The sequence below is a fragment of the Saccostrea cucullata genome, unplaced genomic scaffold, assembly GCF_032062105.1.
Source record: "Saccostrea cucullata isolate Sc308-1 unplaced genomic scaffold, CSIRO_AGI_Scuc_v1 ctg403, whole genome shotgun sequence".
NCBI classification, from domain to species: domain Eukaryota; kingdom Metazoa; phylum Mollusca; class Bivalvia; order Ostreida; family Ostreidae; genus Saccostrea; species Saccostrea cuccullata.
Window position 1 is genome coordinate 99607 of NW_026932593.1, and position 25944 is coordinate 125550.

General features: G+C 31.4%; 1 protein-coding gene across 1 annotated transcript in view; it reads right to left on the reverse strand.

The window, feature by feature from the left end:
• Window positions 1-25944, reverse strand: part of LOC134235507 (uncharacterized) — a 52962-nt gene that overhangs the window by 10264 nt on the left and 16754 nt on the right. The window contains exons 4-17 of the mRNA XM_062717640.1: window positions 20776-20992; window positions 12671-12763; window positions 12397-12533; window positions 12055-12098; window positions 11857-11944; window positions 11657-11703; window positions 9950-10019; window positions 9448-9494; window positions 7679-7745; window positions 6463-6512; window positions 5298-5370; window positions 4038-4117; window positions 3742-3897; window positions 1165-1340 (exon numbers count right to left, since the gene is read on the reverse strand). Of these exons, the coding sequence (XP_062573624.1) occupies window positions 1165-1340; window positions 3742-3897; window positions 4038-4117; window positions 5298-5370; window positions 6463-6512; window positions 7679-7745; window positions 9448-9494; window positions 9950-10019; window positions 11657-11703; window positions 11857-11944; window positions 12055-12098; window positions 12397-12533; window positions 12671-12763; window positions 20776-20992 (1345 nt within the window). The remainder of the gene's footprint in view (window positions 1-1164; window positions 1341-3741; window positions 3898-4037; window positions 4118-5297; window positions 5371-6462; window positions 6513-7678; window positions 7746-9447; window positions 9495-9949; window positions 10020-11656; window positions 11704-11856; window positions 11945-12054; window positions 12099-12396; window positions 12534-12670; window positions 12764-20775; window positions 20993-25944) is intronic.

Sequence of the window (25944 nt, forward strand, 5' to 3'; positions counted from 1 at the left end):
ATGTACATAAAAATCATCAGAAAGAGATCAACATTAAAACGAAATTATCTTCAAAATATTTATTGATAATGTTGTTCATAAAAGTTATTTTGCAAAGAATCAAAATAAAATGAAACATCTTGGTGCAAACCGCACATTATTCGCGGGGCCCTGATAGTTGTTCACAATATCTCTAATTTGTCCGATCAAATAACTAATTCGTCCGTACAAATAACTAATTTGTCCCAACAAATTTTTAATTTGTCCGAACGAATATCTAATTGGTCCGAACGAATATCTAATTCGTCCGAGCAAAAAACTAATTCGTCCGAACGAATTTCTAATTCGTCCATACAAATAACTTATTTGTCCGAACGATTTTCTAATTTGTCCGAACAAATATCTAATTTGTCCGAACTAATATCTAATTCGTCCGAACAAATAATTTATTCGTCCGAACGAATTTCTAATTTGTCTGAACGAATAAAAATATTTTTTTTACCTGGCCCTCCAGCGGCGCCGTATGTCTTACATTATACATATAACAAAAATGAAATTGTACGTCTTTTTGTTTTTGGATTGCGAATTTCGACGGATATTTGCCTCTACACGACATTAATTTGGTAGTTTTAGAGATCAAACGCTATTTTGTAAATCATTTATGAATCTGATTTTTATGACTAAGATCTTTTTTAGTCAAAAAGTCGCATTTTGCTCTTCATTTTGATTCAGAAGTATAATATTCTAATTGAAGCTTGCGAATAACCTTTAAATTCTTTTGAGATATCAATAAAAATGAGAAGCCCCTAGTGTTTGTCACTCGGGGGGGGGGGGGGGGGGGGGCATAAAATTATATTTTGGTTAAATTTCTTCTGTAGTGTTAAACTTTCTGTTCCAGAAATTTGTCTGGAAAACATTTAAGTTCGTATTTCTAGCTCAAGGGTAATAAATTCTCTGTTCAGTTATGTTAAATGTTGCTTGAACCATAATGCATTTTCAGAAGAAATGTATTTCTTTATTATATAAACAAACAAATATAACATAGTTTGTGAGACAAAATTTGACAAAAATGGCCCTCCAACTTTGCAAAATTTATAAAGGAATAATAGACATTTATATCACTAAGAGTTATCTCTCTTAGAGTATCAAAACTTAAAACAATAAAATTGTGCTGAAAGTACTTACTCTGCACCAGACATCTCAAATTTTTCTTACTGACTCCTTTCAGTCCGTAAAATTCTGGAATGTCTCCGTCAGTCCCATCTTTGCAATAGTAATACAAGAATCTCAAATCCTGATCAGGATACCTCTCATATTCACATTCAACAATCACTCGTATTGCCATATGGTCTTCTGAATGTCTTAAATTAAAGAAGATTCTCAGTTAACAGATATATTTTGCATTTTTTATCATTTGGATGTCTATCTCTTTTACATACTGTCTAGATGTCTACTGTCTTCATGAAATTCCGCGTAAAATCGGGGCACAGATTTTTTACTTTTCTGTACGAAAAAGATCTAGCGATATACCTGTATCTAATACTTCAATTTGCAGTTAAGTAAGGACTTCTAGCAAAATATTACCTTGCTCAAAACCCTGCAATAAGTCTGGCCGTAGAAAAATAGGAATAAATACGAGGCACATGGAACATAACACCCATGTGTGTTATTTTGGTTTGTTCTTTTCAACAAGATATCCCCCTGATTACTATTGTGACCCAACCCTCCCATATGGTCATGATTCTAACACTTTTAGGATCTATACTGGTCAACTGCATGTCAAAAAAGAGGCGGCCACGGGCCTTACTGATTATCTGAGTATCAGGCGACAACTTTCCAGCAATTGGTATTGTTTCCTGTTTTGAACCAGAGTTCATGAAATTTACAATTACAATTTTGTAAGAGGCGCCATTACTTATCATTACTGTATACTTATTTTAATGCTACAAATGTAATTTGGTTACTTAATACCCAGAGGTAGATCAGAGTACAAAGAAAAAATGGATTTTCATTTTAATAACCGGTTGTGTACAACATCCCACAGAAGCCATTGACCCTTGGCCCACATATTTCAAGTTTGAAAACTTTTCACATATATTATATTTTATCATAAATGGTTGATTAATACAAAAAACATATATTAAACTAAGCATTGATGTTTTCATACTATGTAGCCCCCCCCCCCAAGTACCCCTGACAGAGTGGCCCTGAAATTCATCATTTAGTAAGAGTCATCTTTTTTATCATTAACATGTACGTAGGTCATTGGCATAATACCAAGGAGAATAGAAAAAGATTTATAAGAGAGGATTTTCAAAGAATCCATGTTTTCTTACTATATAATCATTAAAGTTGTGCCCTACACTAGAACCTCTGAACCAGGGGCTCTGAAATTGATGAATCTGGAAAAATGGATCCTTTCTCATCAAAACTTAGTATATAAGTTATTGGTTTAATACCAAGGAGCAGAGGGGAAGTTTTTTATGTGCCCAGGTTGATAGATACGGGCATAATGTTTTTGTCCTGTTTGTTTGTCTATGTACATGTAGCTGTATGTCAATTTGTCTGTCTGTCTAGTTTCAACATTAACATTCGCCATAACTTTTGAATCATAAGAGATAGAGACTTCATATTTGACATGCGTACTCCACTAGTTAAGCCCTTTCCAATGACCTCAAGATCAATGACCTTGTTGCCTAGACTGTGACCTATATGCTAATGATAGTTTTTTTCGAACTGTGTTGTAACAGGGCGTGCGGTGTTTCACAAACATATCTGGTTAAAGAATGTATATTCACTAAATCATCAGTAGAGATCCGCCCTAATATCAGAACCCCATATCCAAGAGACATGAAATTTTCAATTTTGGAGGAGGTATTCTTGGTCATTATTACTATGTACTCAGGTAGTTTGTTTAATATCCAGGGGCAAAGAAGATTTTTCAAAAAAAGAATTATTTTCACGGTGGAATCAATAAAACCCTAGCGTATCATCAGATCACGCGACCCAGGGGCGATGAAATTCACAATTTGAAAGAGACATTGTTGCTAATTATAACTATTACCATATACCCAGGTAGGTATTTTAATACCCAGGGGTAGAGAAGATTAACAAAGAGTTTATGCGATTTCAATAATATATAATCAATAGAGCAATCCCTAACACCAGAACTCTTGACGACTGGGCCGTGAAATTTACAATTAAGAGGCAGCTTTAATCACATAATAATGTAAGTGGTTTGTTTATTTAATACCGATCAGCAAAGAAGTAGATTTAAAAGAATTAATGCATTCTCACTAATGTGACATTTTTTAGCCCCGCCCTAGTTTTAGAATTACTGACCCTGGGGACAATTTAGGTAGAGAATTTAATGCTATTTACAATCGTGTCATCAGTTTGACAGCATGATGCCCAAGAGTAAAGTAAAAGATTTTAAAAGATTTAAATCGTTTTAGTGGTTTTAATCCCACCCTTACGACTGAAGGGGAGCAGGGACAATGAAATTCATAATTTGTATTCCCCCTTTTAACCAAAACTGCTTAAATTAAAATTGGTAATTGGTTGAAATTGGTTGAGCGGTTGCAGAGAAGAAGCTGAAAATGGTCGAATACACGACGCACGACGGACGAAAACAGAAAGCAAGAAGTTTACTCAGATGACCTAAAAATCCTTAAAATTTTTTATTCAAAATTATTTAAAATTTTGAATCCATATTGTACCTCCATTGACTACGGTTTTATGCCACAATAAGCTGAATATTACCTGAATATTTCAGCTTCAGTTTTTCCGGCCTGAATATCGGATTTTTCGTGAGTCACAAGATATATCTTAGTGCTATTTCGTTGGTCAATAGGAACGAACGATGAGGAAACTATCGCAATAAATCTTGCTCTGAAAATATCTTTTTTTGAAATATCCCTGAAATAAACATAATAAAACAAAATAAATTAATTGAATCGGAGCATTAATAGTATCTCAGTACACGCATAAAAATATAAAAAAAAAAACAAATCACTACCATGTAGAATAAAGGAAAAAAAATCATATAATATCTGTACTTTTTATTTTTCATTTTTTTTCCAACTTTTTCTTTCTGTGCTTCAATCTTTTTCGAAGTTAGTTGTTCAGCTTTCTTTTTCTGTAAAAAAAAATGAATCAAATGATTATTATGTCAAAATACCATCAAAATAACATTTAAACACTGTTGAAGGGGTAGTACGTATATTGATAAATTTCCAATCTTAGTAATCAAGGCGATATCCGTAGTGAAATTCATAAACCGATAACTATCATTTTTTTTATTACTTTCAAAGGCTTAATGTTCACAAAATCTTCTTGTAATGAAACCAAAATTGATGAGGAAATATGTCAGTTTAAATAAACTACACAAAAGTATTTTTTCTAGTTATTTTGTCAAGCTAATGGCTGTATCTGATGAATAACATCATGTATCTTTTTATATATATATATATATATATATATATATATATATATATATATATATATATATATATATATATATATATATATATATATATATACCCTTTCAAATTAATTTTAATTGTTTTCCCAGGGTTTTTTTTTAAGGATTTAAAAAAAAACCCCTCATTTTATTTCCCTTTTGGAAGAGGTCGCTACGCTTCATTTGCATAACCTTAAATCTCCACCAAACTGAGACAATTTTATTAATAATTGTCCAATCGATTTAGCAGAAGAGGAAAAATTTTCTTAATGCCGAAAATTACTTGTTTTATACATCATTTTACATGAGAATGGTTTACTAGTTGTAACTGTGTTGTAGCAGCCCTGTAAGAAATTCTACTGTGTACATCTTTGAATAATATGGACTTCTTGCAATCCAGAAGAAGGTGCATTTTTTTATTATAATGCTATAGCACTGTTAATGTTATATCATTCTTGAGAATTTCTTTTCCCGAGTTAGAATTCATATGAAGTAACAGAAAACTAGAATATATTTATTCTGACAAACTCATCATAACCAGTGCTAAATATCCTATCATGATAGACAATTTACAATTTTCCCGCATTATTTGTTTAATTGTTAACGCAAAAACATAATGACATCAAAATGAACTTTATTAAAGCCCAACACTTATTTTACGTTACATTAAATTACAAAATTTATTTAACTATTTTTATCGATGTCAATATGTTAAAACTGCTGATGATATCATTAAAACCGGTCGGTTTTTAATTAATAGTAAAAGTTTTATGTTAGTTATTGGTGTATATATGACATAGACTTTTCACTTAGGCATATTCCATGTAGCACGCTAAAATATACACTGTATTATTACCTTTTCATCTTTGGATTTAGGTTTGGTGGTGTTGGGAGCATCAGATTTTTTCTCAGCTTCTTTTCCTGTTGGTCTGAGAGAAAGAGGTCTTTAAAGTTCTAGTCTAAGTCTAACAGAATTCTAATTTTTTACTTTAAATCTTACAGAATTGTTTTTTCAAGCGTTTTAAGTTAGTCCTTCAAATAGCTAATCTATAATTTTCAATATTCGACATTGTACTAAGTTATACTAGATATATGAACCCATTAATTCTAATAAGTTCGGGATAGATTGCTTATAAATCCGTTATTGTGTTTTGTATCAAGATATACTTTGTCTTCTTTCACGGTTACTCTGTGACTAATCATACCGACTGCATGTATTTCGAATCAAAACTACGTACTATAGGTACAGGGACATAACAAAATAAAGGAGCGTAAAGGATCTAATTTTAATTAGACTGGGTACTTGCGAAATAAAATAAGAATGACAATGCCGTGCAATTCAAAAATTTAGTTCGTTGTTAGGGTTAATATCCATCCCAAGATACATTCACAATACATTTCACAATAAAGACGTGCACTGATTTTTTACATTTTCCTTCTATCTATTTTTTTATGGAATTTTACTATATTGATATCCATACTATGTTGCTCCTGCCTAATTATTGATAGGGGTAAGATTATTATGTATCAATATTTACATTTCCAATGTCTTTGTCTGAGATAAAATTACCAAATGAATTGTAAACGTAATTTATTTCCTCATGAATGTTTTGGCGCGGTTCCAATAAAACTGTCTTATTTTTCGAATTCATGAAGATGATCAATGGATTGGCTTGTGTGATAATTTTATGCATAAACGCCGAAAGCGTTTATGCATAAAAATAATTTTATGCATAAACGCCTTCGGCGTTTATGCATAAAATTATCACACAAGCCAATCCATTGATCACTTCATGAATTCGAAAAATAAGACAGTTATTCCTTGAATGCAACGCATATAGAAAAAGCAGAGGAATTAAGAAAACGACACACCTAACAGCAAAACTACTTCTGCCTTAAATGTTGAGATACATGTATATTTTTGTTGAATTGTTATTATATATTTTAATTTCTTTGTGAAAAAATGGTAGAGTGCAGAATACAATCAATAATCTTAATTTTTTTTTCAAAAGCAAACAGACCTTTGTCTTCTTTTTTCTGTAGATATTGGATCCACGCTACTACCTTTGTTCTGAAAAAAAAACCACCCTTAAATCTGTTTGCATTATTATACATGTAAGTTAAACTATATAATTATATAAAGTATAAACAAAAAGTTTCAACATGACAAAGATTAATTTTTTTCTGTTTGAAATATAATCATGCTTTTGATGTTTTTTATAAGAATGAATTTACCATGCATCGGAGCAAGAATACGCTATGGATTAGACAATATTCATATTCCATCAGACACATATTATTTAAACCAGTATAAGTCATCTCAATATAAGTGCTTAAAACTTAGAAAAATGAAGATTATCGCATATTAACAAAATTAACCAGTAGTTAAAATTTGATTGCCATCATCAATCGAAATATGTTTTAAATTTTAGCTGCATTACTACACTAGTGTCTTTGTCTCGATCGTCCTCATCCTCTAATTTGTAGACATGAATAGAGTTTTCTTTATACATCATAAGTCGATAACTTGTATTTTCAATGAAAATGTTGAGTTCTTGTTTTGTAATTTCCGTAAAAAAAATTTGTCAGTTGTTTAGGTGGGATCTGAATGAAAATAAAAGTGAATACCCATGCATCGGAAAGTGGCCAGTTCTTGGATAATTTGTGTCCAAATTACGGAAAAATGAACATACTGGTGAAAAAAAAACCCGCAAAAGATACAAAAATTGAAGTGTATAAAAGGTCTGTAAAATAATCAATCATTGACAAATCTACCGACACCCGACGCGTTCCATTAAAGTCTTATTAAAAGAATGAAAACTCTAAAAATTGGCAAAATCATAAATAAAAAAAACAACACAATGAAAAGTTAAATACAGATCATATAAATTAACATCTTTATATAAATGAAGAGTTTTTATAGACGTCGTTGGCTTTATTTAATCAGTTATCCATTTGGAATTTATATACTGTGTATTAAGAACGGACTGTTGTAAAAATACTTTTTAGCATTCCAGATCAAAAGTCCATAAAACAGTACAAAATAGGAGCAGAGTGAACACGGACTTCCAAAATATCAGAGGTGCATGGGATCAGATGCCATGGAGGAGTGAGCATCCCCTGCAGACCTGTCACACCTGCCGTGTACTCCTTTTCATCGATAAAAATATATGTACTTCAAAATACATTAGAAAAAGGAATTGTTACTTCATTATTCTGTCTTATACATGTACTCACCAGTTTCATTTTCTTGTATTCTTTACTTTTGTCTGTAGATTTTCCATTGTCAATGTTAGTTTCATCCCTAAATAAAAACAATATATTTCCCTAAATTAATCAGGATTTCTTTTGCATATTCAACGTTTTCTTTAATAACAATTAAGAGGGGTTTACGGTCGTGGGCATTTTCAAACTGTATTCCTCTCCTTTAGAAGAAAAGCTCCATATAAAGATATACAAAAATGATTTGAAAATGACTGAACAAAAAACTTTACTTTCACTCATTTGCATATATGAGAACAAGAGGCCAAAGGGTCACATGAGTAGATGTATAATGCAACAAAGAAAACAATTCTTAGAAGAACATGTATAAAATGAACTGCTGAATGAAGCTTTATCACTCCAAACCAAGAACAATAGGATGATCAGGATCAATTAAATCACTACTCTAGTACTCATAAAGTACATGTAATTTCCTCTTGCCCCAATTCATCACTATAACCATGACGAATACTAAATAGCTAAAAGTTATTCGGTACTATTTTAAACCCACACTATAACACACACACCCTTACACACACCGAGAAACATCAGATCCTTAAATTACGCCTCTAAAAATTGGAAGAAGCACCTTTGCTCATCAGGAATATGCAATTTATTTACCTGCTCAATACCCAGGAGAATAAATATTTATTATTAAGTAGGATAAATGCATTTGTACTACATTATCAATAGATCCCCCCTTTGCACAAGATCATTTGAACCAGGTTAAATGGAACACTTCTGGAAGAAAACCCTCTTGGTCATCATAACTATATTCTCTTAGTATATTTGCTTTATAAGGAGCAGCAGTAAAGATTATATCAAGGAAACTATTCATTTCAAATATTAATAAAAAAAAAAAAACACCCTCCAACAGAACTCCCGTCCCTGGGATCAAGATCTTAACAATTTTGGAAGAGGCATCTTTGATATCATAATCAAACTTTTAGTTTGCTTTGATAAAACAATAAGCAAGGAATGCAATTTTCAATGCATTAACGCCAATATATTTTCACTATCGTAAATCACTTTTTTTGAACTCGGGAAAGTTAAATTCACGCGTATAGTATAGTAGCATTCCGTTGCATTGTTTAGAGCAATAAAACGTCCCCTCTCAGTACAAATTGTCGCGGGAGATGTACAATTATATGTACCGGTCAGTGATGATAGGTTGACGACAATAGATGTATGTACAAAACGACAATTTGTTCAATCACATGAGCGAAAATTTGTTGATTTTTTCAAAATCACCCAAAACAATGCCAGAATGACATGAATGAGGAAACAAATATTTTTGCTAAGAGAATATTTTTTATAATATATAATGCATGTACATATAAAGATTAAATGAGGAAAAAAAGTAGTTTATTAGCATTGCTTTTCTTTCCTTACAGTGATCTACTACTTTCTTTGTGGTTAGAGCGTCTGCCCTAGAGTCGCAGAGTAACGATCTGATCCTAACCTTGCGAGTTCGAATCAACTACGGGACGAGGAGACCGGCAGAATGACGAGAGCCCATGTCGCAGTAGGATTTGACAAAAAAAATATCCGTCGCAACAAAATGGTCAGAGTAATAGGTAAAAATTCGCAGTCCTTCATTGGTAAATGGTGGCGTCTTAAAATGACTGAAAAATTCTAGAGAGGGGCGTTAAACATCAAACAAACACACACACAGGGAGGTTATTAGTCATCATTTTGAATTTACATGAAAAATAATGGATGATTTAAAGACAAAATTTTCAAACCCTGTTGCTTGTAGCTGATCCGTTGACTCTTTGTCGTCTGCATTTCCCTGAAGTATAAAACAAAAATTTACTATAGATATCCATTAGTATCCATTAATGGTATGGCACATACTGCATTAACAAACTTCAACAACTTCTGTTTTCAAATAGACAATTTCTTTAGATACACATGCATTCTTTTTCATGTGAATGAAGAAATTATCCATGTAATTTATTTTTTAAATGTTTATGCAAAGAAGATGGGTACACCATTTTTTTGCCGGTGTCAAACGTTGTGTAAGTTTGCATGTGCAATATATAAGAGATTTATTTTCAATTCTACAAAATATTTAGAATTGCTCACCTGAAATTTCTAAATCTTTCAAAAAAACATGGATGTCGACCATTATACATTTACAAGATTACTGATTTATAAATTGTAATTTAAAAGATTTCAGATAAAAATATAGAATATATATATATATTTAGTAATAAGATTATTTTTTGTAATTCATCAACCTACCTCTTCATACAATTGGCCTTCATTTGAAGAAATTTCTGCAGGGCAATATCTATCCTCAGTAACATCCAGACTGTAAAAACAAAAAAAACATATCTATGCATGCTTTAACTAAGACAGGCTTCTTCATTTATTTTTAAGGAGATCCGGGAATTTTTTTTCACTCAAGTTTCAGCTGTAAAGAGTAATGCATTAATTTTGTCAAGAAATCCTTCAGCAATGGATTCGAACCCGCGACGTAAAGATCAGCTCATAGCTGCGCGACTCCAGAGCAGATGCTCTTACCACAGCGACAAACGGACGAAAAAACAATTTATAAATACCTTTGTCTGTTTACGTTGAATTGGATGAATTGGTTTATTCAAGTCATATCAATTTCTTTTTATTAAATTCACAAATCATTTTCTATGTAATATATTTTATCAAATATTGTATAATTAAAATTTGCAATAAGTGACATTATTTACTATAATCATATGTTTTGTTTTACACTATCAGACAATGCACATTTGTTCGTTTTCTTTTACCGAATTAATGCTATTCATCAATAAGCATAAAAAAATTAATTTAGCACATTAGCGCTTTAAATTAAGAATAAGTTTATTTTAGTTCTCAACAATTTCAATAATAACTCTTATTGAAATTTACTGGGATGAGAAGGATCGAAATGTCAGTATATCAAAATGTAAAGAATTACAAATTGGCTGATGATTACAGGATATTCATTTGTTTTTTTTTTTTTTTCAAAAGGATTATCTAAATGAACACATTTACACATGTACATGTCCCAGTTATGTATGGGCAACTTATTTTCCTGATTTATGATATTTAATCAAGATACATGCAATGGTTCAAGTACTGGGGTATTTACATAAATTTCTGTGCTGTTAAGAATCCGTTCACATGTACTATATCTAATTGAGTAAGGCTTCTTTCACATAGTTCTCTCTTAATCATCAAATTACTACACGCAAATCTGTTATAAACCCACTCAAACAAATATTAACCGCTGTCAGTGAATATTCTAGACACCGGCAAATTTCATACTTATTGAGACTAACCACTTGTCAATTAATATTTTACAATAGTACCGCATTCGATAGCATAAATGATACCGAATTCTTTTGGGCAGTCTTGTAACGATCTTTTATTTTTTTACTTTGGAACCTTATGAGACTTTCAAATTACAATGTTTCAGTCGAATTCAGTGCCTATGAACTAAACCCGCTTCCTAAAGCAATATACGAACAAACAGGTCTACAATAAAATTCGTTCCGAAAAAAGCAATCAAACATTTCGGTATTTCTTGCATCAGTGGTCATAGACACGTCTCTACAGAAGGCAATTAGTCTTAGGGCTGTCCCTATTCTATTGTAATAAAAGATTCTTAGGACATCTTCAGAAGTAGAGTGACATTTTGGAAGATGCTTTCTTTCGGACAATTGTGGCGATTTATAAAAAGAAAACAGAGTTTACTGATGTTTTTGTATGTGAATTTACGTGGGTTGATTTCTTGAACACAGATTTCCTCTTCGGTCCGTAATTCTCACATACAGAAAAAATCGCTATTTTTATCCTTTCAAAGGGTAATGCTTGTTAATGTGATTTTTTTTTATTGAAGAAAGTTCTTTTTTATGTCTTGTCTTAATTCCAAAATTGTATCGACCATTTTTTCTATTTTAGATAGATAACAAAATAAAATCGCATAACCTCTCATCTGGATCCTGATCCATGGACTCTCTATCTTTTCTTTTTTTCTAAGTTTGGTAAAGAAAAAAAATACTATTCATTATAATGAAAAAAGTTCTTTTGGAGCATGGATTAAATTTTCATTAATGTAAAAAACAATAATGCACACTTTCTGTCTTTTGGACCGTTACCCTTCAATATTTTGATTAAAATTATCTCACCCGCACTTTAGCTCCACTTTTATCTGGAGGTTCTTTAACTGGATGTAAAGAGTTGTCGAAAGTCTTTTTTCTGAAATTGAGATTGCATCTGAATATATATAACATGATATTGATTTACTGAATATAATATTATAGCGTTTTTTTCATAATATCTCAAAATACATCTCTTTTGTTAACGTTTGAAGTAAATTTTCGAACCTGATATTGACAATTTCCGCTCCAGAGCCAAGCTCGTCCGGATTCTTAAAAAAATATTTTTTTAGTATTTTGAGGTCAAAGTAGAATAGGTAAAGACAAATCTTTTTTATTGAGTTTATTATTAAGAAACATGCGTTTTCTTTTATTAATGAAATGCAGTTAACTGTGAATGATAAAGTTTGCTTCATTGCTTCAAAGGAAAAACCAATTTACCTCTCCCAAAATGTAGCTCTCGGAATCATATTTTGAATCTGAAAGTCGTTGTGTAAGGAGACGGCTTTCTGAAATTCTTGCCTCAGTTCTAGTATAAGCACCTCTCCTTCTTATTCTGCGGCCACTCACCTTTTCTTCGTTTGATTGAATTGAAGCGCCTAAAGGTTCCTTTAGCTCACTCTTTTCGTCACCACCCTCGGATTTAAAAACATCGTCTACCATGGTGTCCATATCAATTATGTTTTCCTGAGCTTTTTGTAATGATTCTGCAAACATGGTATCAGAATTGTCCGTCAACAGTGTAAGACAAACGAGGTAGACACTCATAAATTAATTATAAGCTAACAAAGGCAAATTTATTACTGAAAGATGGTTTGAATGCGCATATTGGTGTCCATTTTACCTTGTTTGGGAGGAACCATTACGCCTTCTGATCTTACTGTTGCTGATGACATCTTGGTGGTAGAAGGTGTTTGGTTTATATCACACGAATTTCCTGAAACAGATTCATTTAAATAGAAACAAATCCCATTTAGTCTATATAAAAACATGTTATGAAATACACTATATCGATATAAGCGTATTTATGAGAGGTTAAATCGTGTAACTTCGACAGCATATTTTGTCCGAAAAATATGTTGTAGCTATAGTTATATCATCGCCGATCCAAATTATTTTTTTTAAACCTAAGACATAATAATGAATAAGAGTGTTGCAACCACTAATGAAATAACGACACTATTGAAATAATTATTCAAATAATGGTTGAGAGTGCATTTCAATAACAATGTTGAAATACCACCATTATTTGAATAAATATTTCAATAATGGTTTGGAGTGCATTTTAATACCAAGCAAACGTTGCAACCACTATTTAAATAATGTTTACATTTGAAAATAAAGTTTGAAATAGAATTGAAATAATGATTTCAAAAGTGATTTAAATAATTATTTTGATAGTTGCTGAAAATTAATACTAAAACGAAATTGAAAGTTTTATTGAAATAACTTAACTATTAAAAAATAGAGGATTAATGGTTCTTTACGTCTTCCAACTTTTTAATTCATTTATTGAGTTTATTTACTATTGAAATCACGACTATTTTTTAATGATCATTTTAAAAGAAGTTGAACATACGTTTCAAAACACCGTACCGCCACATTATAATCACTATTGAAATAACACCTATCATTTAAATAAACCTAATACTAACTTCCCTAGAAATTTAGCTTTTTAATGTTTTTTATATCCGTATTTGTAGTGTAGGTAATCCCATGAACATGAGTGACAAATTAAGGTAGGACAAAACACCTGTGGATTCTATTTTAACCAATTTCTAAAAAAGTACTGGAGAAAAAAAATAATATTACTATATTGACAACAATGACTGGTCCCTGTAAGAAAAATAATAAGTTTTTGCAAGTTTTCGTCATATTTTGTGAAAAAAATCAGAGAATCCTATATATTGGTCACTTGGGGGCTTACATTTGGGAATGTGTTTATGCTATCTAAGTGCAATAAACAAGCAGGTAACTGTTGTTCCATAAATAGTAGAGGGCTGGTATTTGGACATATATATACATGTATAAGGAGTCTCCATTCTATATGTGCTACAAAGATCAAGGTCATATCATATTAAGAGGTCAAACAAATATTGTGACGTTATCTAATGAATCTTTTAGGTTTTTCTGCCATTGAATTTTTATTAATCGGCAAAATATCGGAAACCACTGGTTCAATTTTCTTTATTTCTACACAATATTTTCTAGGACCCATTTGAATCATTCTGCTGATTTTTTGTAAAAATTGAATCATACATTTTCTCTTCAGAAATCTTTAACTGTCGGATATTTACAAGCAAATTTTCAATTCCGGCGCTATGTATGTTCTATATTTACTTAATATTTTGCTCAAAGTTTCCAGTATCAATTAGTAAGTAACAAAGGTTATCTTTATTAAAAGTATCACACAGATTTGCAATAGATCAATTGATAATTCTAAAATAAGGCTCATTCTCAAGTTGAATGTCTGATTTCACAATCTTCTTACAGGGGTCTGATAGGCCATATTTCAGACTATGTGGGCAAAAAATGTTTGGTTGAATTTCTTTCATATCATACATAGAGAAAGATTTTATATCCTAAAACAAAATATCAAAGTTTCAGAAAAGTTGATTTTGAGAAAAAATTTGGCCTATCTATTTTGCCCTACCTTAAGTTTTATTCTAAATTCTTTTTATCAAAACTATCCATATTTTCTTCAGAAAATTATCAGTCTTCTTCCTTTATTTCAGTGTAGTCCAGATATTCTGATTTCTAAATCTACATGTATCAATTATCCTTTTATTTCAAAATCAATGACAAAAATGAACTTTTTAAAACACATTATTTCAAAATTACATACATTAATTGATTATCTGTTGGTTTTCGTCGATTCGACCAGATTCAGCGGGAGCTTGCTTACATGTATTGGGTATATACCGAATACAGTTCTGTATTAAAAAATATCAGACAGTTTGAGGCTTGTTAGGGCCACACTGTTAATGACCACTGAAGCAATAAAGCACTTTCAAAAAAGCAAGCTTCAATGAAAAATACTCAGTATTTAGGGACTTGGCTACACTAAATTAAGAAGGTATTTGAAAGAATTTGATAAGGAGAGCGGGAACAAATTTTTCTTCATTAAAACATTCACGGTGAAGAAAGCAGTGCAACGGATTATCATACAGACAATCTAGTAAATGATGAATTTGGAATGGAAATTAAGCGCCGATATGAAGAATATCCGCAGAAATTTAAGCAGGTGCTAAAAGTACACAAGTCCATTTAATTTTTTTTTTTGGATGTTCCATTACACAAACATAATCAATAATCCAGGAGTTTTGAGGGACACGTTAAAAATCTTCATATTTCTTTCAAATTTTGTTGCGAATCTGTCAAATTTAGTAATCAGTATCATATATTAGGCCTAGGTACCTTGATTTTGCATCTAGACATTTTTCTTTGAATGAGAAAAATGAATTCATATTGTTTGAATGCTGCTTTTTATGAAGTGTCTAAACTTTGCGTTTAATTATGAATTTATTTTGGGGGCTTTGAAAGTTTATCATCGTCGCAAGCCACGGGTTTTGTGTCCATTCTATTTCCACCGGTTCGAATGGAAAGGAAAACATCTTTACCATCCAATAGATATTTAATGGTTTCGGATTGCAAATCTGTGAAACTTTCAATGACAAACACACGTTTTACTTCTTCCGCCATATTGCGAGTAGTGCCGATTGCGACTAACAACGCTAATTCTCATTGGACAGACTCCATCTGACAGAATCCTTCAGAAGGGAATTTCATTGGTTAAAAGCTTTTATGAATATTCATGAGAACGAGGGAATTTTGCCTCACGCAGCCACGGGTTTGTGAAAATAGAATGGACATAAAACCCGTGGCTTGCGACGATGAAAGTTTATGTGCTTCTCTGGTGACCCCCAGTGTGTCCAATTTTTTTCAAAAAAAAAAACAATAGAGAAAGGTGTTGAAACACTTCTCCAATTTTGATAAGTTTATCAGAAGTTAACCACCTTTTTATGTGCATTATCTGGTTGGCCGCATGTTCATTTTTCTATTACAGCATATTCGTTGTAATTGAAAGTTTAATTGTTTTTTTTATTTTGCAATTCTGTAAGATCAATATTTCAAAATCACCATTCTATGTGGGAAATTTAAATTACTGTTTGTTAAATTATCACTTATTTCATTTGTTCAGTAGCCGTCCAATTTTGAAGGATATCAGTACTGAGACACTTTGATATTACGATTAATATCAGACTGCTCACTATAATATCGGCTGTACCACTTGAACCTTTAGACTGCAAGAACAAATGAATGATATCACAACAATGTTTTAACATTAGCATACATATTTGAATTATAGGTAAGTATAAGAAAAAGTGTCCGTATATTAATTAAAATTTCTACAAAAAAGGAAAACAAAACAATTTTACTTATCATATTTTAAACTCAATAAATTAGTTTATTGTGTTAGAAAACAGAATGTGTAATTCATCCTTATATTTGTTTTAATATTTGGGATACTTCTATAGAGCTTGCAATGTATTTTTGGTATTGAAATCATTGTCAGCAACTATTATTTTTTTAATATTTATTGGAATCATTGTTTAAAGCACTATTAAAATAAATATTTCAGTCACTTTTGAAATCTATATGTTAATCACTTTTGAAATATTTATTTCAAAAGTGAACATTATTTCAACAGTGGTTGCAACCTATGTTTGGTATTGGAATACACTATCAGCCACTATTGAAATTATTTGAATAGTAGTCGTATTTCAATGGTGGTTGTATACTATGTTTGTTATTGAAATGTACATTTAACCACTTCTGCAATAATTGTTTCAAGTATTTTTGGTGGTCGTTATTTCAGTACTGGTTGTAATATATGGGTTTTGTTTTACGTTTATGGATGCTTTACAGGAACCGTTTATGATAAAGAATTGAATAAAAATACAACACTGTAGTGTATAAATCCTGTTCTGCAAAATCAATCATATCATCACTTTTTGTAAAGTTATATCTGCATATGTATAGTTGAGAGTTGCTGGGTTGTATGTTTTTATGTTTGTAAGTTGGAAACGAATTAAATACTGTATAGGGGATTAATTTCACGGGTTGTAATTTTCACGCTTTTCTCTTCTCTGACGCTGTCGCGGTTTCTTGAATTCGCGGAATTGGTATGTAAGAAAGGGTTCCTCCCTGATCTATACATATTGAAAACTTATTCACTGTTTCTTGAATTCACGGATTCCTCAACACCGTGAATATAGCGAATATTAACACCGCGAGTTATTTTCCCCCTATACAGTAGTGTAGCGACTTAGATCAAAATTTCAGCAAAATAGTTAACTTGTGGATACAAGCATGAAATTTGGCACAAATGTCTATCTGATACTACTAAATCTAAAAACATCGTTGGCCACCGCAATTTCCGCCATTTTCAAGATGGCCGCCATTAAAACAAAATGGCGACATTTTCATGCAGTTTGGCCTCACATACATTCTTTTACAACCAAATTAATTATACTTTGACCGCTTAAAGATATCTTAAAAGTTTAAAAAGACTTTAAAAATCATATTCCAACTTGAATGCTATAAATATAAAGACAAAATAATTTTTTTATAACGCATTATATTGTTCCCTATTGTAGAATTGAAATATGTTATCACAAGAAGCCATTAAAAAAAAAACTTGTAGCAGATGTTTTACAAAAGCCTCGCAGGCGTTACCTCACTATCCAGGGGCCTGAATACCAAGTAAAATTTTGTATTTGAATTATAATGCCCTCAATAAGTAAAATAATCCCTCAAGGAGTAAAATCTGATAGAGTGAAACACTCCTCCAAAGCACGTAAAAACTCAATAAATGAAATAATCCTTTAGAGAACGTAAAATTTCATTGAGTGAAATATTCTTTCAAGCAACGTTTTATTTTAATGAGTGAAATAATCAATCAAGGAACGTTAAATAAAAGGTAATGAATCAATTTTGTATTTATGACATAAAACAACAGGTAATCATTCGCTATCCACAATGAAGAATGTCATGGACTGTGAAGACAGCACCATCCTTTTTACAACCAAAACAAACGCCTGTGTTGGCTTGTAACCAATCTTTATTTGTTCTTGCCAAAAGATACTATGGGAATTATGACTGGAAATTTATGGTGAAGATAGATCTGTTGTTAATATGTTTGATGGGTTGCATATTGAAACGGTAGCTTTCAAATTGCTTGGTGATTTGTTGAAAGGAAACCGCTGGACAACAACATTAATTCAAGCAGACAGAAGTTGCATATTCTGGAACTGCTGAGTCTTTCCTAACAGTTTCTAATCTTGCTAGAACAAGGCAAGATTATCTAATTACTGTCTGCTGTCTGTATAACGTGATAAAAAGACAGACAAAAATGCAAAGGAACTCGATAATTGCAATGAAATTGAAATAAATGACATATTTTTCACAATTAAAATTTTGGTCAAGAATTCTTTTGGAACTCGTTGTCTGTTCTCTTTTGTAAAGTCTTGCAGAGAATCAGACTTTACAAAGAATCTTTATCAAATCTGATTCCAAATTTCTTGCCCTTGGTCACATCAAATATGCTTGATGACTACCATTTCACCATTGGGGGCAAATAAAGCACCCGGACATATACTAGTACTTAGAGAAAGAATAATAGTTTTCAAACATTGCCATTGGTCAAACACATGAGCAGAACAATGCTATTGTAAAAGGTGATGGTTAACGGAAGATCCAGCTGCATTAAGGATGGTAGCTGGTCCAGAAATCAGCATACTTACTAAAGAGTTCACGTGAATATGTGGAAATGTTCACGAGAAGAAGGGAAACATCACGAAGAAACTCATGCAGCCCAAGAAAGTTTTTTCAAAAGTAAATCGGGCTATGCCTATGGTTTTGGAAATGGGAAATCCATTTGAGGAAGAGTTGTTGGATCTTTATAGTTGTTGTCGAAACCAGAACTGCAGAACTGTTATTTAAAAAGGGAGACATTGGGAAAGAACAATATAGAGAAATTCCTTTTAAAAGATGTGAAGATGATAATCCAGGTTTTATGAATTTGTTCAGAAGAATAGATTTCACCTATTTAATCCCAAACAAAAATAGGATTCTTCAAAGTCAAAGTTGGCAAATTTTGAAGATGACTGTCCCGTTTTTCTAGGTTATTTTTTGTCAAAGTAGACAGTGCGATGTACAAGAATTTTTTGAACATGAAAACCTGGAACCCCTCTCTCTCTCTTTCACAAAATGGTTTCTTCATACACATGTACGGTGTTAAATCTCAATTGCTGCCTATTTGGAAGCAGGTCAAGAGTTGCCAAATAATGTACTGGCAGTTGATTCACTGGTAATTGACAGCACGTCATTAGTCAATTCAAAACAACCTGAAATTTTAACTAATATGCCAATTTCATTATCCTTTTGCACATTAATTCTTTTGAAAAAGGAAATTTCAGGGTATAAACTATCTTTGGTGTTCAGAAAGACTATAGTTTTAAAGAAGAAACCGAAAAGAAGTGTGGCATGGGGTCTAAACGAAATGTAACTGGAAACACTAGACCACCAAAGTCATGGAACACTATTCATTCGCGATTACAGAGGCAACTATCATAGTAAAGGAAGAAAATGTTGTCAGTATTAACAAAGCTATAGATACCAACTTTATACCACTTTGCAACTATGAAGATGCTGAAACCCGCATGTTCCTTCATGCAAAACATGCAGCACCGGGTGGTAGCTCGGATACAGATGTTTTTGTTATTAGTGTAACTCTTTTTGATGAACTAAATGTGGATCAGTTATAGATGACACTTTGAAAGGCAAGGATTTGCGATGGATACCAATCTATGATGTTGTTATATCACTGGAACCATATCACAGGCATTACCATTCTTTCATGCTTTCACGGGTTGTGTAACAGTGTCGGCCTTTGTTTGGAAAAGTAAAAAGACAGCATGGCAGGCCATGAATATGTTTGAAAAGGCCACAGAAATATTCCAATTATAGAGCACTCCTTGTGAAAATTTGAAAGAATTTATAATCAATGCACTGGAAGAATTTGTTGTGATCAAGTACGATCAGCAATGGCAATATCGTAAATGACGCTCGCCTTGATACCCTCCCTAAAGAGCTGCTCGTGTAGAGGATAATAGGAGAACTGAATTCCAGGTTGGTCATTTATAGGGTCAGTCATTATGCAAGTGGCTAAATTTACCCTCATCCTCCAGTTGGGGTTGAGTAAAAAAAATGCGTATTTTGGATCCCACAATGGACAATCTTGCCTGCAATTGCTGCATCATGTCAAGAACTACTAAAATGTGGGTGTAATATAACTTCAACTGCTTCAGGTCCTGATTACCTTGTATTGCTTTATGCAGGTATACATGGTTCAGAAGATTAAGTCAGTTATGTCATTAAAACAGTTTTTGTTTGTATTTAAGCGCATGCGCAGTGTGTGTAGTTACAAAATGAAGCTCAAATTATATCATATACCAAGTTCCCTTTTATTATTTCAGAAAAAAAAATAAAGTATTACCGAGAAACATTCAAAATATTAGGAAAAATATATGAAAACAGACGCCATTTCGAAATAAATGGCGGCCATCTTGAAAATGGCCGAAACTTGAATAGCCAACGATATTTTTTATTCAAGTAATAGTCAAGGAACCTTCATGCAAAATTTCGTGCTTGTATCTGCAAGTGAAATATTTTCCCAACTATCCGCTCCGCTATAAACTTAGATATTTTAAGTAATTACCTGTTCCACACGTGAAATCACACTTTTTTACTTGTTGTCTCGTTTTATGTTATATACATGTTTATTGGATATGTGCCTGGAATGCTCTCTCTTTCGTTGTCTTTATTTTAATGGGAGATCGGGAAAAGGAGAGATGGTATGTGAATTTATGTGTGTAAAATACATACCACATTCCCCACAATAGGTTTCATTTGGAGCAATTAATCCAGGACAAGCCATCCCATCCTCCATACAGTGTGTGCATCTCACAACTTGCCATTTGCATGCTCGGCAAAATTTCTGTCTAGGTTGGACAACTGCGTTACACAGCTTATCCCCAACTAGATTTGGACATCGGATTTCATCATCTGACATTGTGGCCATAAAAATGTTAACAAATTGTATCTGAAATTAAAAAGAAATAATAGCCATAAATGAAATATAAATGTTTCTCTTGATATAATATAGCTTAAAAGCATGTAGTTTAGTTTTTCTCTCAATGAACAAGCACGCTGTGCCTTTCTTCTTCTTACAACCAATATTATTGATTTAATTCACTGTCTCAAACTTTCTTCAAATCATCAACAAACATAAAATCTATTTCCGAAAAAAGCAAGCAACGCTTTAACTTTAATCTATTTTCTATATGAATCGAAAGCTATTGTTGTTGATAAAAATCTGTTCTGGGTAATTAAACAAAAAAGTTTGAAATTTAGAGCAGAGGCATAATTCATCTTAACATATGACAACTAAACATGCCATTTTAGCAAATGTTTTAAATAACATTAAATAACGAATAAACGTTCTTCAAATTTTTGATAACCATAAAATATAAATTAAATACTTTATAACTATGTATACATTACTGATAAGGAAAAGTTCCGAGGGTATTTAATTAAAACTAAATTTAGACAAAATGGAATTATTTCCTAATTGTTTACAGAATTATTTTGGAAAAGGTTGCAAGACCTCTGTTATAAAGAAAATGTGTGTGGTTTTAGTAAAAGAAACATTTAAAATAAAGAGTTGGACCCCCAAACACACACATTCCAACACTAATGAACACACTAGTGCAAGTAACTGAACAGATGTTTCAAAAAGTCCATAACGGTAAATTGACATTACAGTGTACTTGTAATTAAAATCCAATTAAAATTAGATGTTATGATTGCTAGCATACTAGCTACACTAACATCGTCAGAGTAACGAGTATGCAAGTGCATTTCACGGGACTGTGTACACTTTAAAATACCTAAGACCACAAAATACTGATTTTGCTCTGTTTACCGAATAATTAAAATTATTCACCCTAATAAGTTGTTTGAAAATATATAACTTACACTTTTTAAAATAAATTTATCATTTTCCATGGAAATAATTATACACATTTACGCTATTGACCGTTTTAAATTAACAAAGGTTCTAACGTCTATCAACCAAACCAGTTCTGAAAGGCGTTTAATTTATAATAAATATAATTGAAATTTATTTTAAAGAACTTTATTCGGTAATAACCAATATATGCCCCCCCAAATCAAACTTTGATGGAGATATATTTAATTAAGTTCTTAAACAGGGGAGTATATGCTGACATCAAAGCACTGAATATTTTCATAAGTAATGACGTCATATGTACGTAATGACGTCATAAACATGACGTAAATTTAAGTTTTGTTTATGAATTTTACAGAAAAATGTAAATATTTCGTCGATATTTTGAGTAAAAGTCACCGAGCGCATGTGTGTTCAGGATCAATATTTTGATATAATGTGTAGAATGATAATATCAATGAAATATGTCAATATTGTTCCTTAACAAACTTGCGCTCTATAAATTTCAAAGATAAAATTGTTGAAATTTTGTCCATTTTGTCCATTTTGTCCTTTTCCTGAAATAGGATATAAAATCGGACTAGTTTGTGACGTCATAAAAACAAAAATTGTGAATACACTGCTTTGAAACTATAAAATTTTCTGTTAATTCATATTTCTCATACAATTTATTGAATTCAGCACATTTCAGGAAGTTTTCAAAATTTGACTTTTGTGGGGGCAAATATATGCAATATACCGCATATAGTTCTTTATTGAACAGAAAATAAATTAATAGATATATAAGCTTTGGTTTCTTATTTTGAGATCTCGTCTAGCAGCATCTGTCCATGTGGAAAATTCTCATTTGGTATTTAATTTGTCTTAACGCCCGACAAGTCCAATTACACGAATTAAATGCTTGATTATTGCAATCTTTAATACTTAATTAAATATTTTAAACAGTGATCTTCGTTCTCGATAAGCGTACTCAGACCCTTCTGTGTGTTATTAAACATTGCTTGATCTAATTGTCGTAAAAGATAGGGACTTATTTAAACACAGAGGTATATACACAGCAGTATCAAATAAACATTTAAGTATTGAAAATACCCCCACAAGGTGAAAAAAAGTACTTCATTAAAAATATATTATTGCGTGCAAATGCAACAAAACTTCAATTTACAGCATGAAAAGAACAAGGTTTTTATTTGTTTTGTGTTGTTTTTTTTTTTTTGTTTTGTTTTGTTTTGGTTTTTTGTTTTTTGTTTTTTTATTTCGAAATGACAAAAATTAAAACGTCAAGAAAAGTACTGTTTATCAACACTAACTAATGCAAATTTTAGAATATAATAAAACAGTAACCAATTACTTTTAGCTTTTGAACAATATAGCATATTTTTACTTCTTTTATGTATATCTTGAGAGTATTAATTCAGAGAAAGGATTCTTAAAAATATTTTGATTCCCACATCTTTCTTAAGTGTCACGAGAATGTTAATGCTTATGAATACAGAAGGAGCAAACATACATACGATGTACGAGGGTTTATCGAAAAGTTCGTGGACTTCTGTCATATCTTTTTTATGTGACGTCATATATTATCCAAATTTGGTAGAAGTATATTAACAATAAATTCATATGATTTGTATTAATATTTTTTAAGGACAGATGATACAAACAAAAAATACACTATATAATGTCTGTAGTCATATTCTCTGTAAAATGGAGTCAGAATGAAAAACAAGCTAGATAATCAAATTAAGAATTGTTAAATCGATTCGTATTCAGATTTATGGCTTAATATTTTGCTTCGTCTTAAGAAGATAAGTAAATGTAGTCCTCGTTGAAAACGACAAACACGATGACGTTTTAGAAAAGAAAGTCAAGAAGCAATAGATAACGATGCATTTTTTTGTTTTACTCAGGAAAAATCCTGAATAAGATCTTAAAGTGTTGGAGGAATATAAAGATATTTCACAAGCGAGTTGTGCATGTGTGGACAAAGAGTACAGGCAATTTTTGAGTAAAAGAGACTCTGTATCGGAAGAGGAAAAGCTGTGAAGAAACAATTTAAGTTTAAAACTCTGAACGACTTTGAAAAAATTGAACTCTATTAAAGACATGTGCTTCAGGGTTGCTTATCCTGAGAAAACAGAGCTCAGTTATAAAAGAAATTAGAACCTTAAGACAGGAAATGATATATTGGGAACAATTGTTCATTGTATTAATTAATTATTATTATATTGGATAAAACTGATGATGAAATGTAAGGGGAGAGTATCTTTTTTTTTTTTTTTTTTTTTTAGAAATTCTTGATGTAACGTTGCCTGCATGAATGTTAAATGTGCTCTGCTGGTACAAAACAGGTTGATTTTAAAATAAAATAAATTCATTTCTGTTTAATCGAATGGAATGAAACTTTACAAGTGAAGATTGACTTCGTCCATGAATTTTTCTAACAACACTCGTAAATATAAATATATATTAATGAAAGGACATTTTATGCAGGGTGTTTCACAATATATGTCACACATCTAAAGACAGATAGATAAATGACAAGTAAAGGTACATATACATTTTATATATCATTTTAATCAGCATATATTCAAAATTATTATTTTGAGTCAGAAGTATCCAAAATTCTCTACTTCAGTTACTATGGCAACAAATCCTCAAATGTTATGCTTCAAGTGTTTTCCAAACATTTTCCTAAATAACTTAAGAGACTGATGCTTATAAATTTCTAATCACAGTTTTTGTAAGATTCCCAAGATTTCTGAAACTTTTTTTGTTTTATATCTGGCTTTTTAGAACCCCCAAAGTGCAAATCTATTTTTATTTAAAGTTGCATTTAAATAAATGTTTCGTTTCAGAACTACCGGTATGAGTTAATTGGTGTCCACTTCTTTCGCTCTTCCTTTCAGCCAATCTTGCAAACTTTAACCCTGGCTCTGAATGTCATTTGACTTTAAACGTTGAAATCTTGTATGCAGACACATCTAACTAAAATTTTAAGATTCCGAAATACTCTTGATACACTTATTGGCATTGTTACAGCCCATCTCCCTAAACTCAGATCTGACTTTCATGAGGTTTTCTCGATGATTGACTTCACTCTGATAATGTTCTCATCTCTTTTTGATTTTTGGGGGGTGGGTAGGGTGTGGTGAAGAGGAGGCAGGGTCTCTGTCATTCATCTTTACATTTTAATTTAATTTAAACCCTCTACTTATTATTAATATAAGAAAAATAGAGAGTAATTGCTGGTCTAGTTATATTTTATCATCACCCCCTGTTAAATATTAAAGATATCGTAAACGGTTCTTATAATAAAAGTTTACAAAAAATTTGGGCTGCAAGTTTTACGCAATTTTGAGAATAACTGAAATTATGACATCACTGATTATATCATCGTTTACTTCATGGTTTATTATAATTTTCCCGATACTATGCAATATAATGAATTTAGATCAATATGCTTAACTATCGTGTTTTGGTATTTTTGGTATCATGCTCGATATTCAGATTATGCCCATTTAGATGTGTGACATATATTGTGAATCGGGACATCATTGTTCTCTCTAAATTAATCCACTAATATTCTCGCAGATGGATAGGAGGTTGTATTGCAGGTAAAAAAAAACACAAAATGATAATGCTATGTATTCACAAACAAATTCTTTTCAAAGCAAAACCAAAAATTAAAAAAAAATCTCATAGTATTGACGAACCAAGAATACATGAATTTCTTTTCTCTAGAAGTTGTCCATTCACTTCTTTTGAAACAACTTTCTTTAATTCAAACCGAGTTGTGAAAAATGCTGCACTCCGTTAAATAAGAATACTTTTAAGTACTTTTAAATAAACATTTATAATAACAATCAATTTTGAATGAAAGTCACTAAATGTACGTGAAACATCATACTGATTATTCTATGAGTAGAAATCAGTAGTAAAATTTAAGACTGATTATGGTATATACATGTACCAATAAACTTAACAATATGTTTTTTGAATTTACTCATACTAGTAAAAAAAAATGC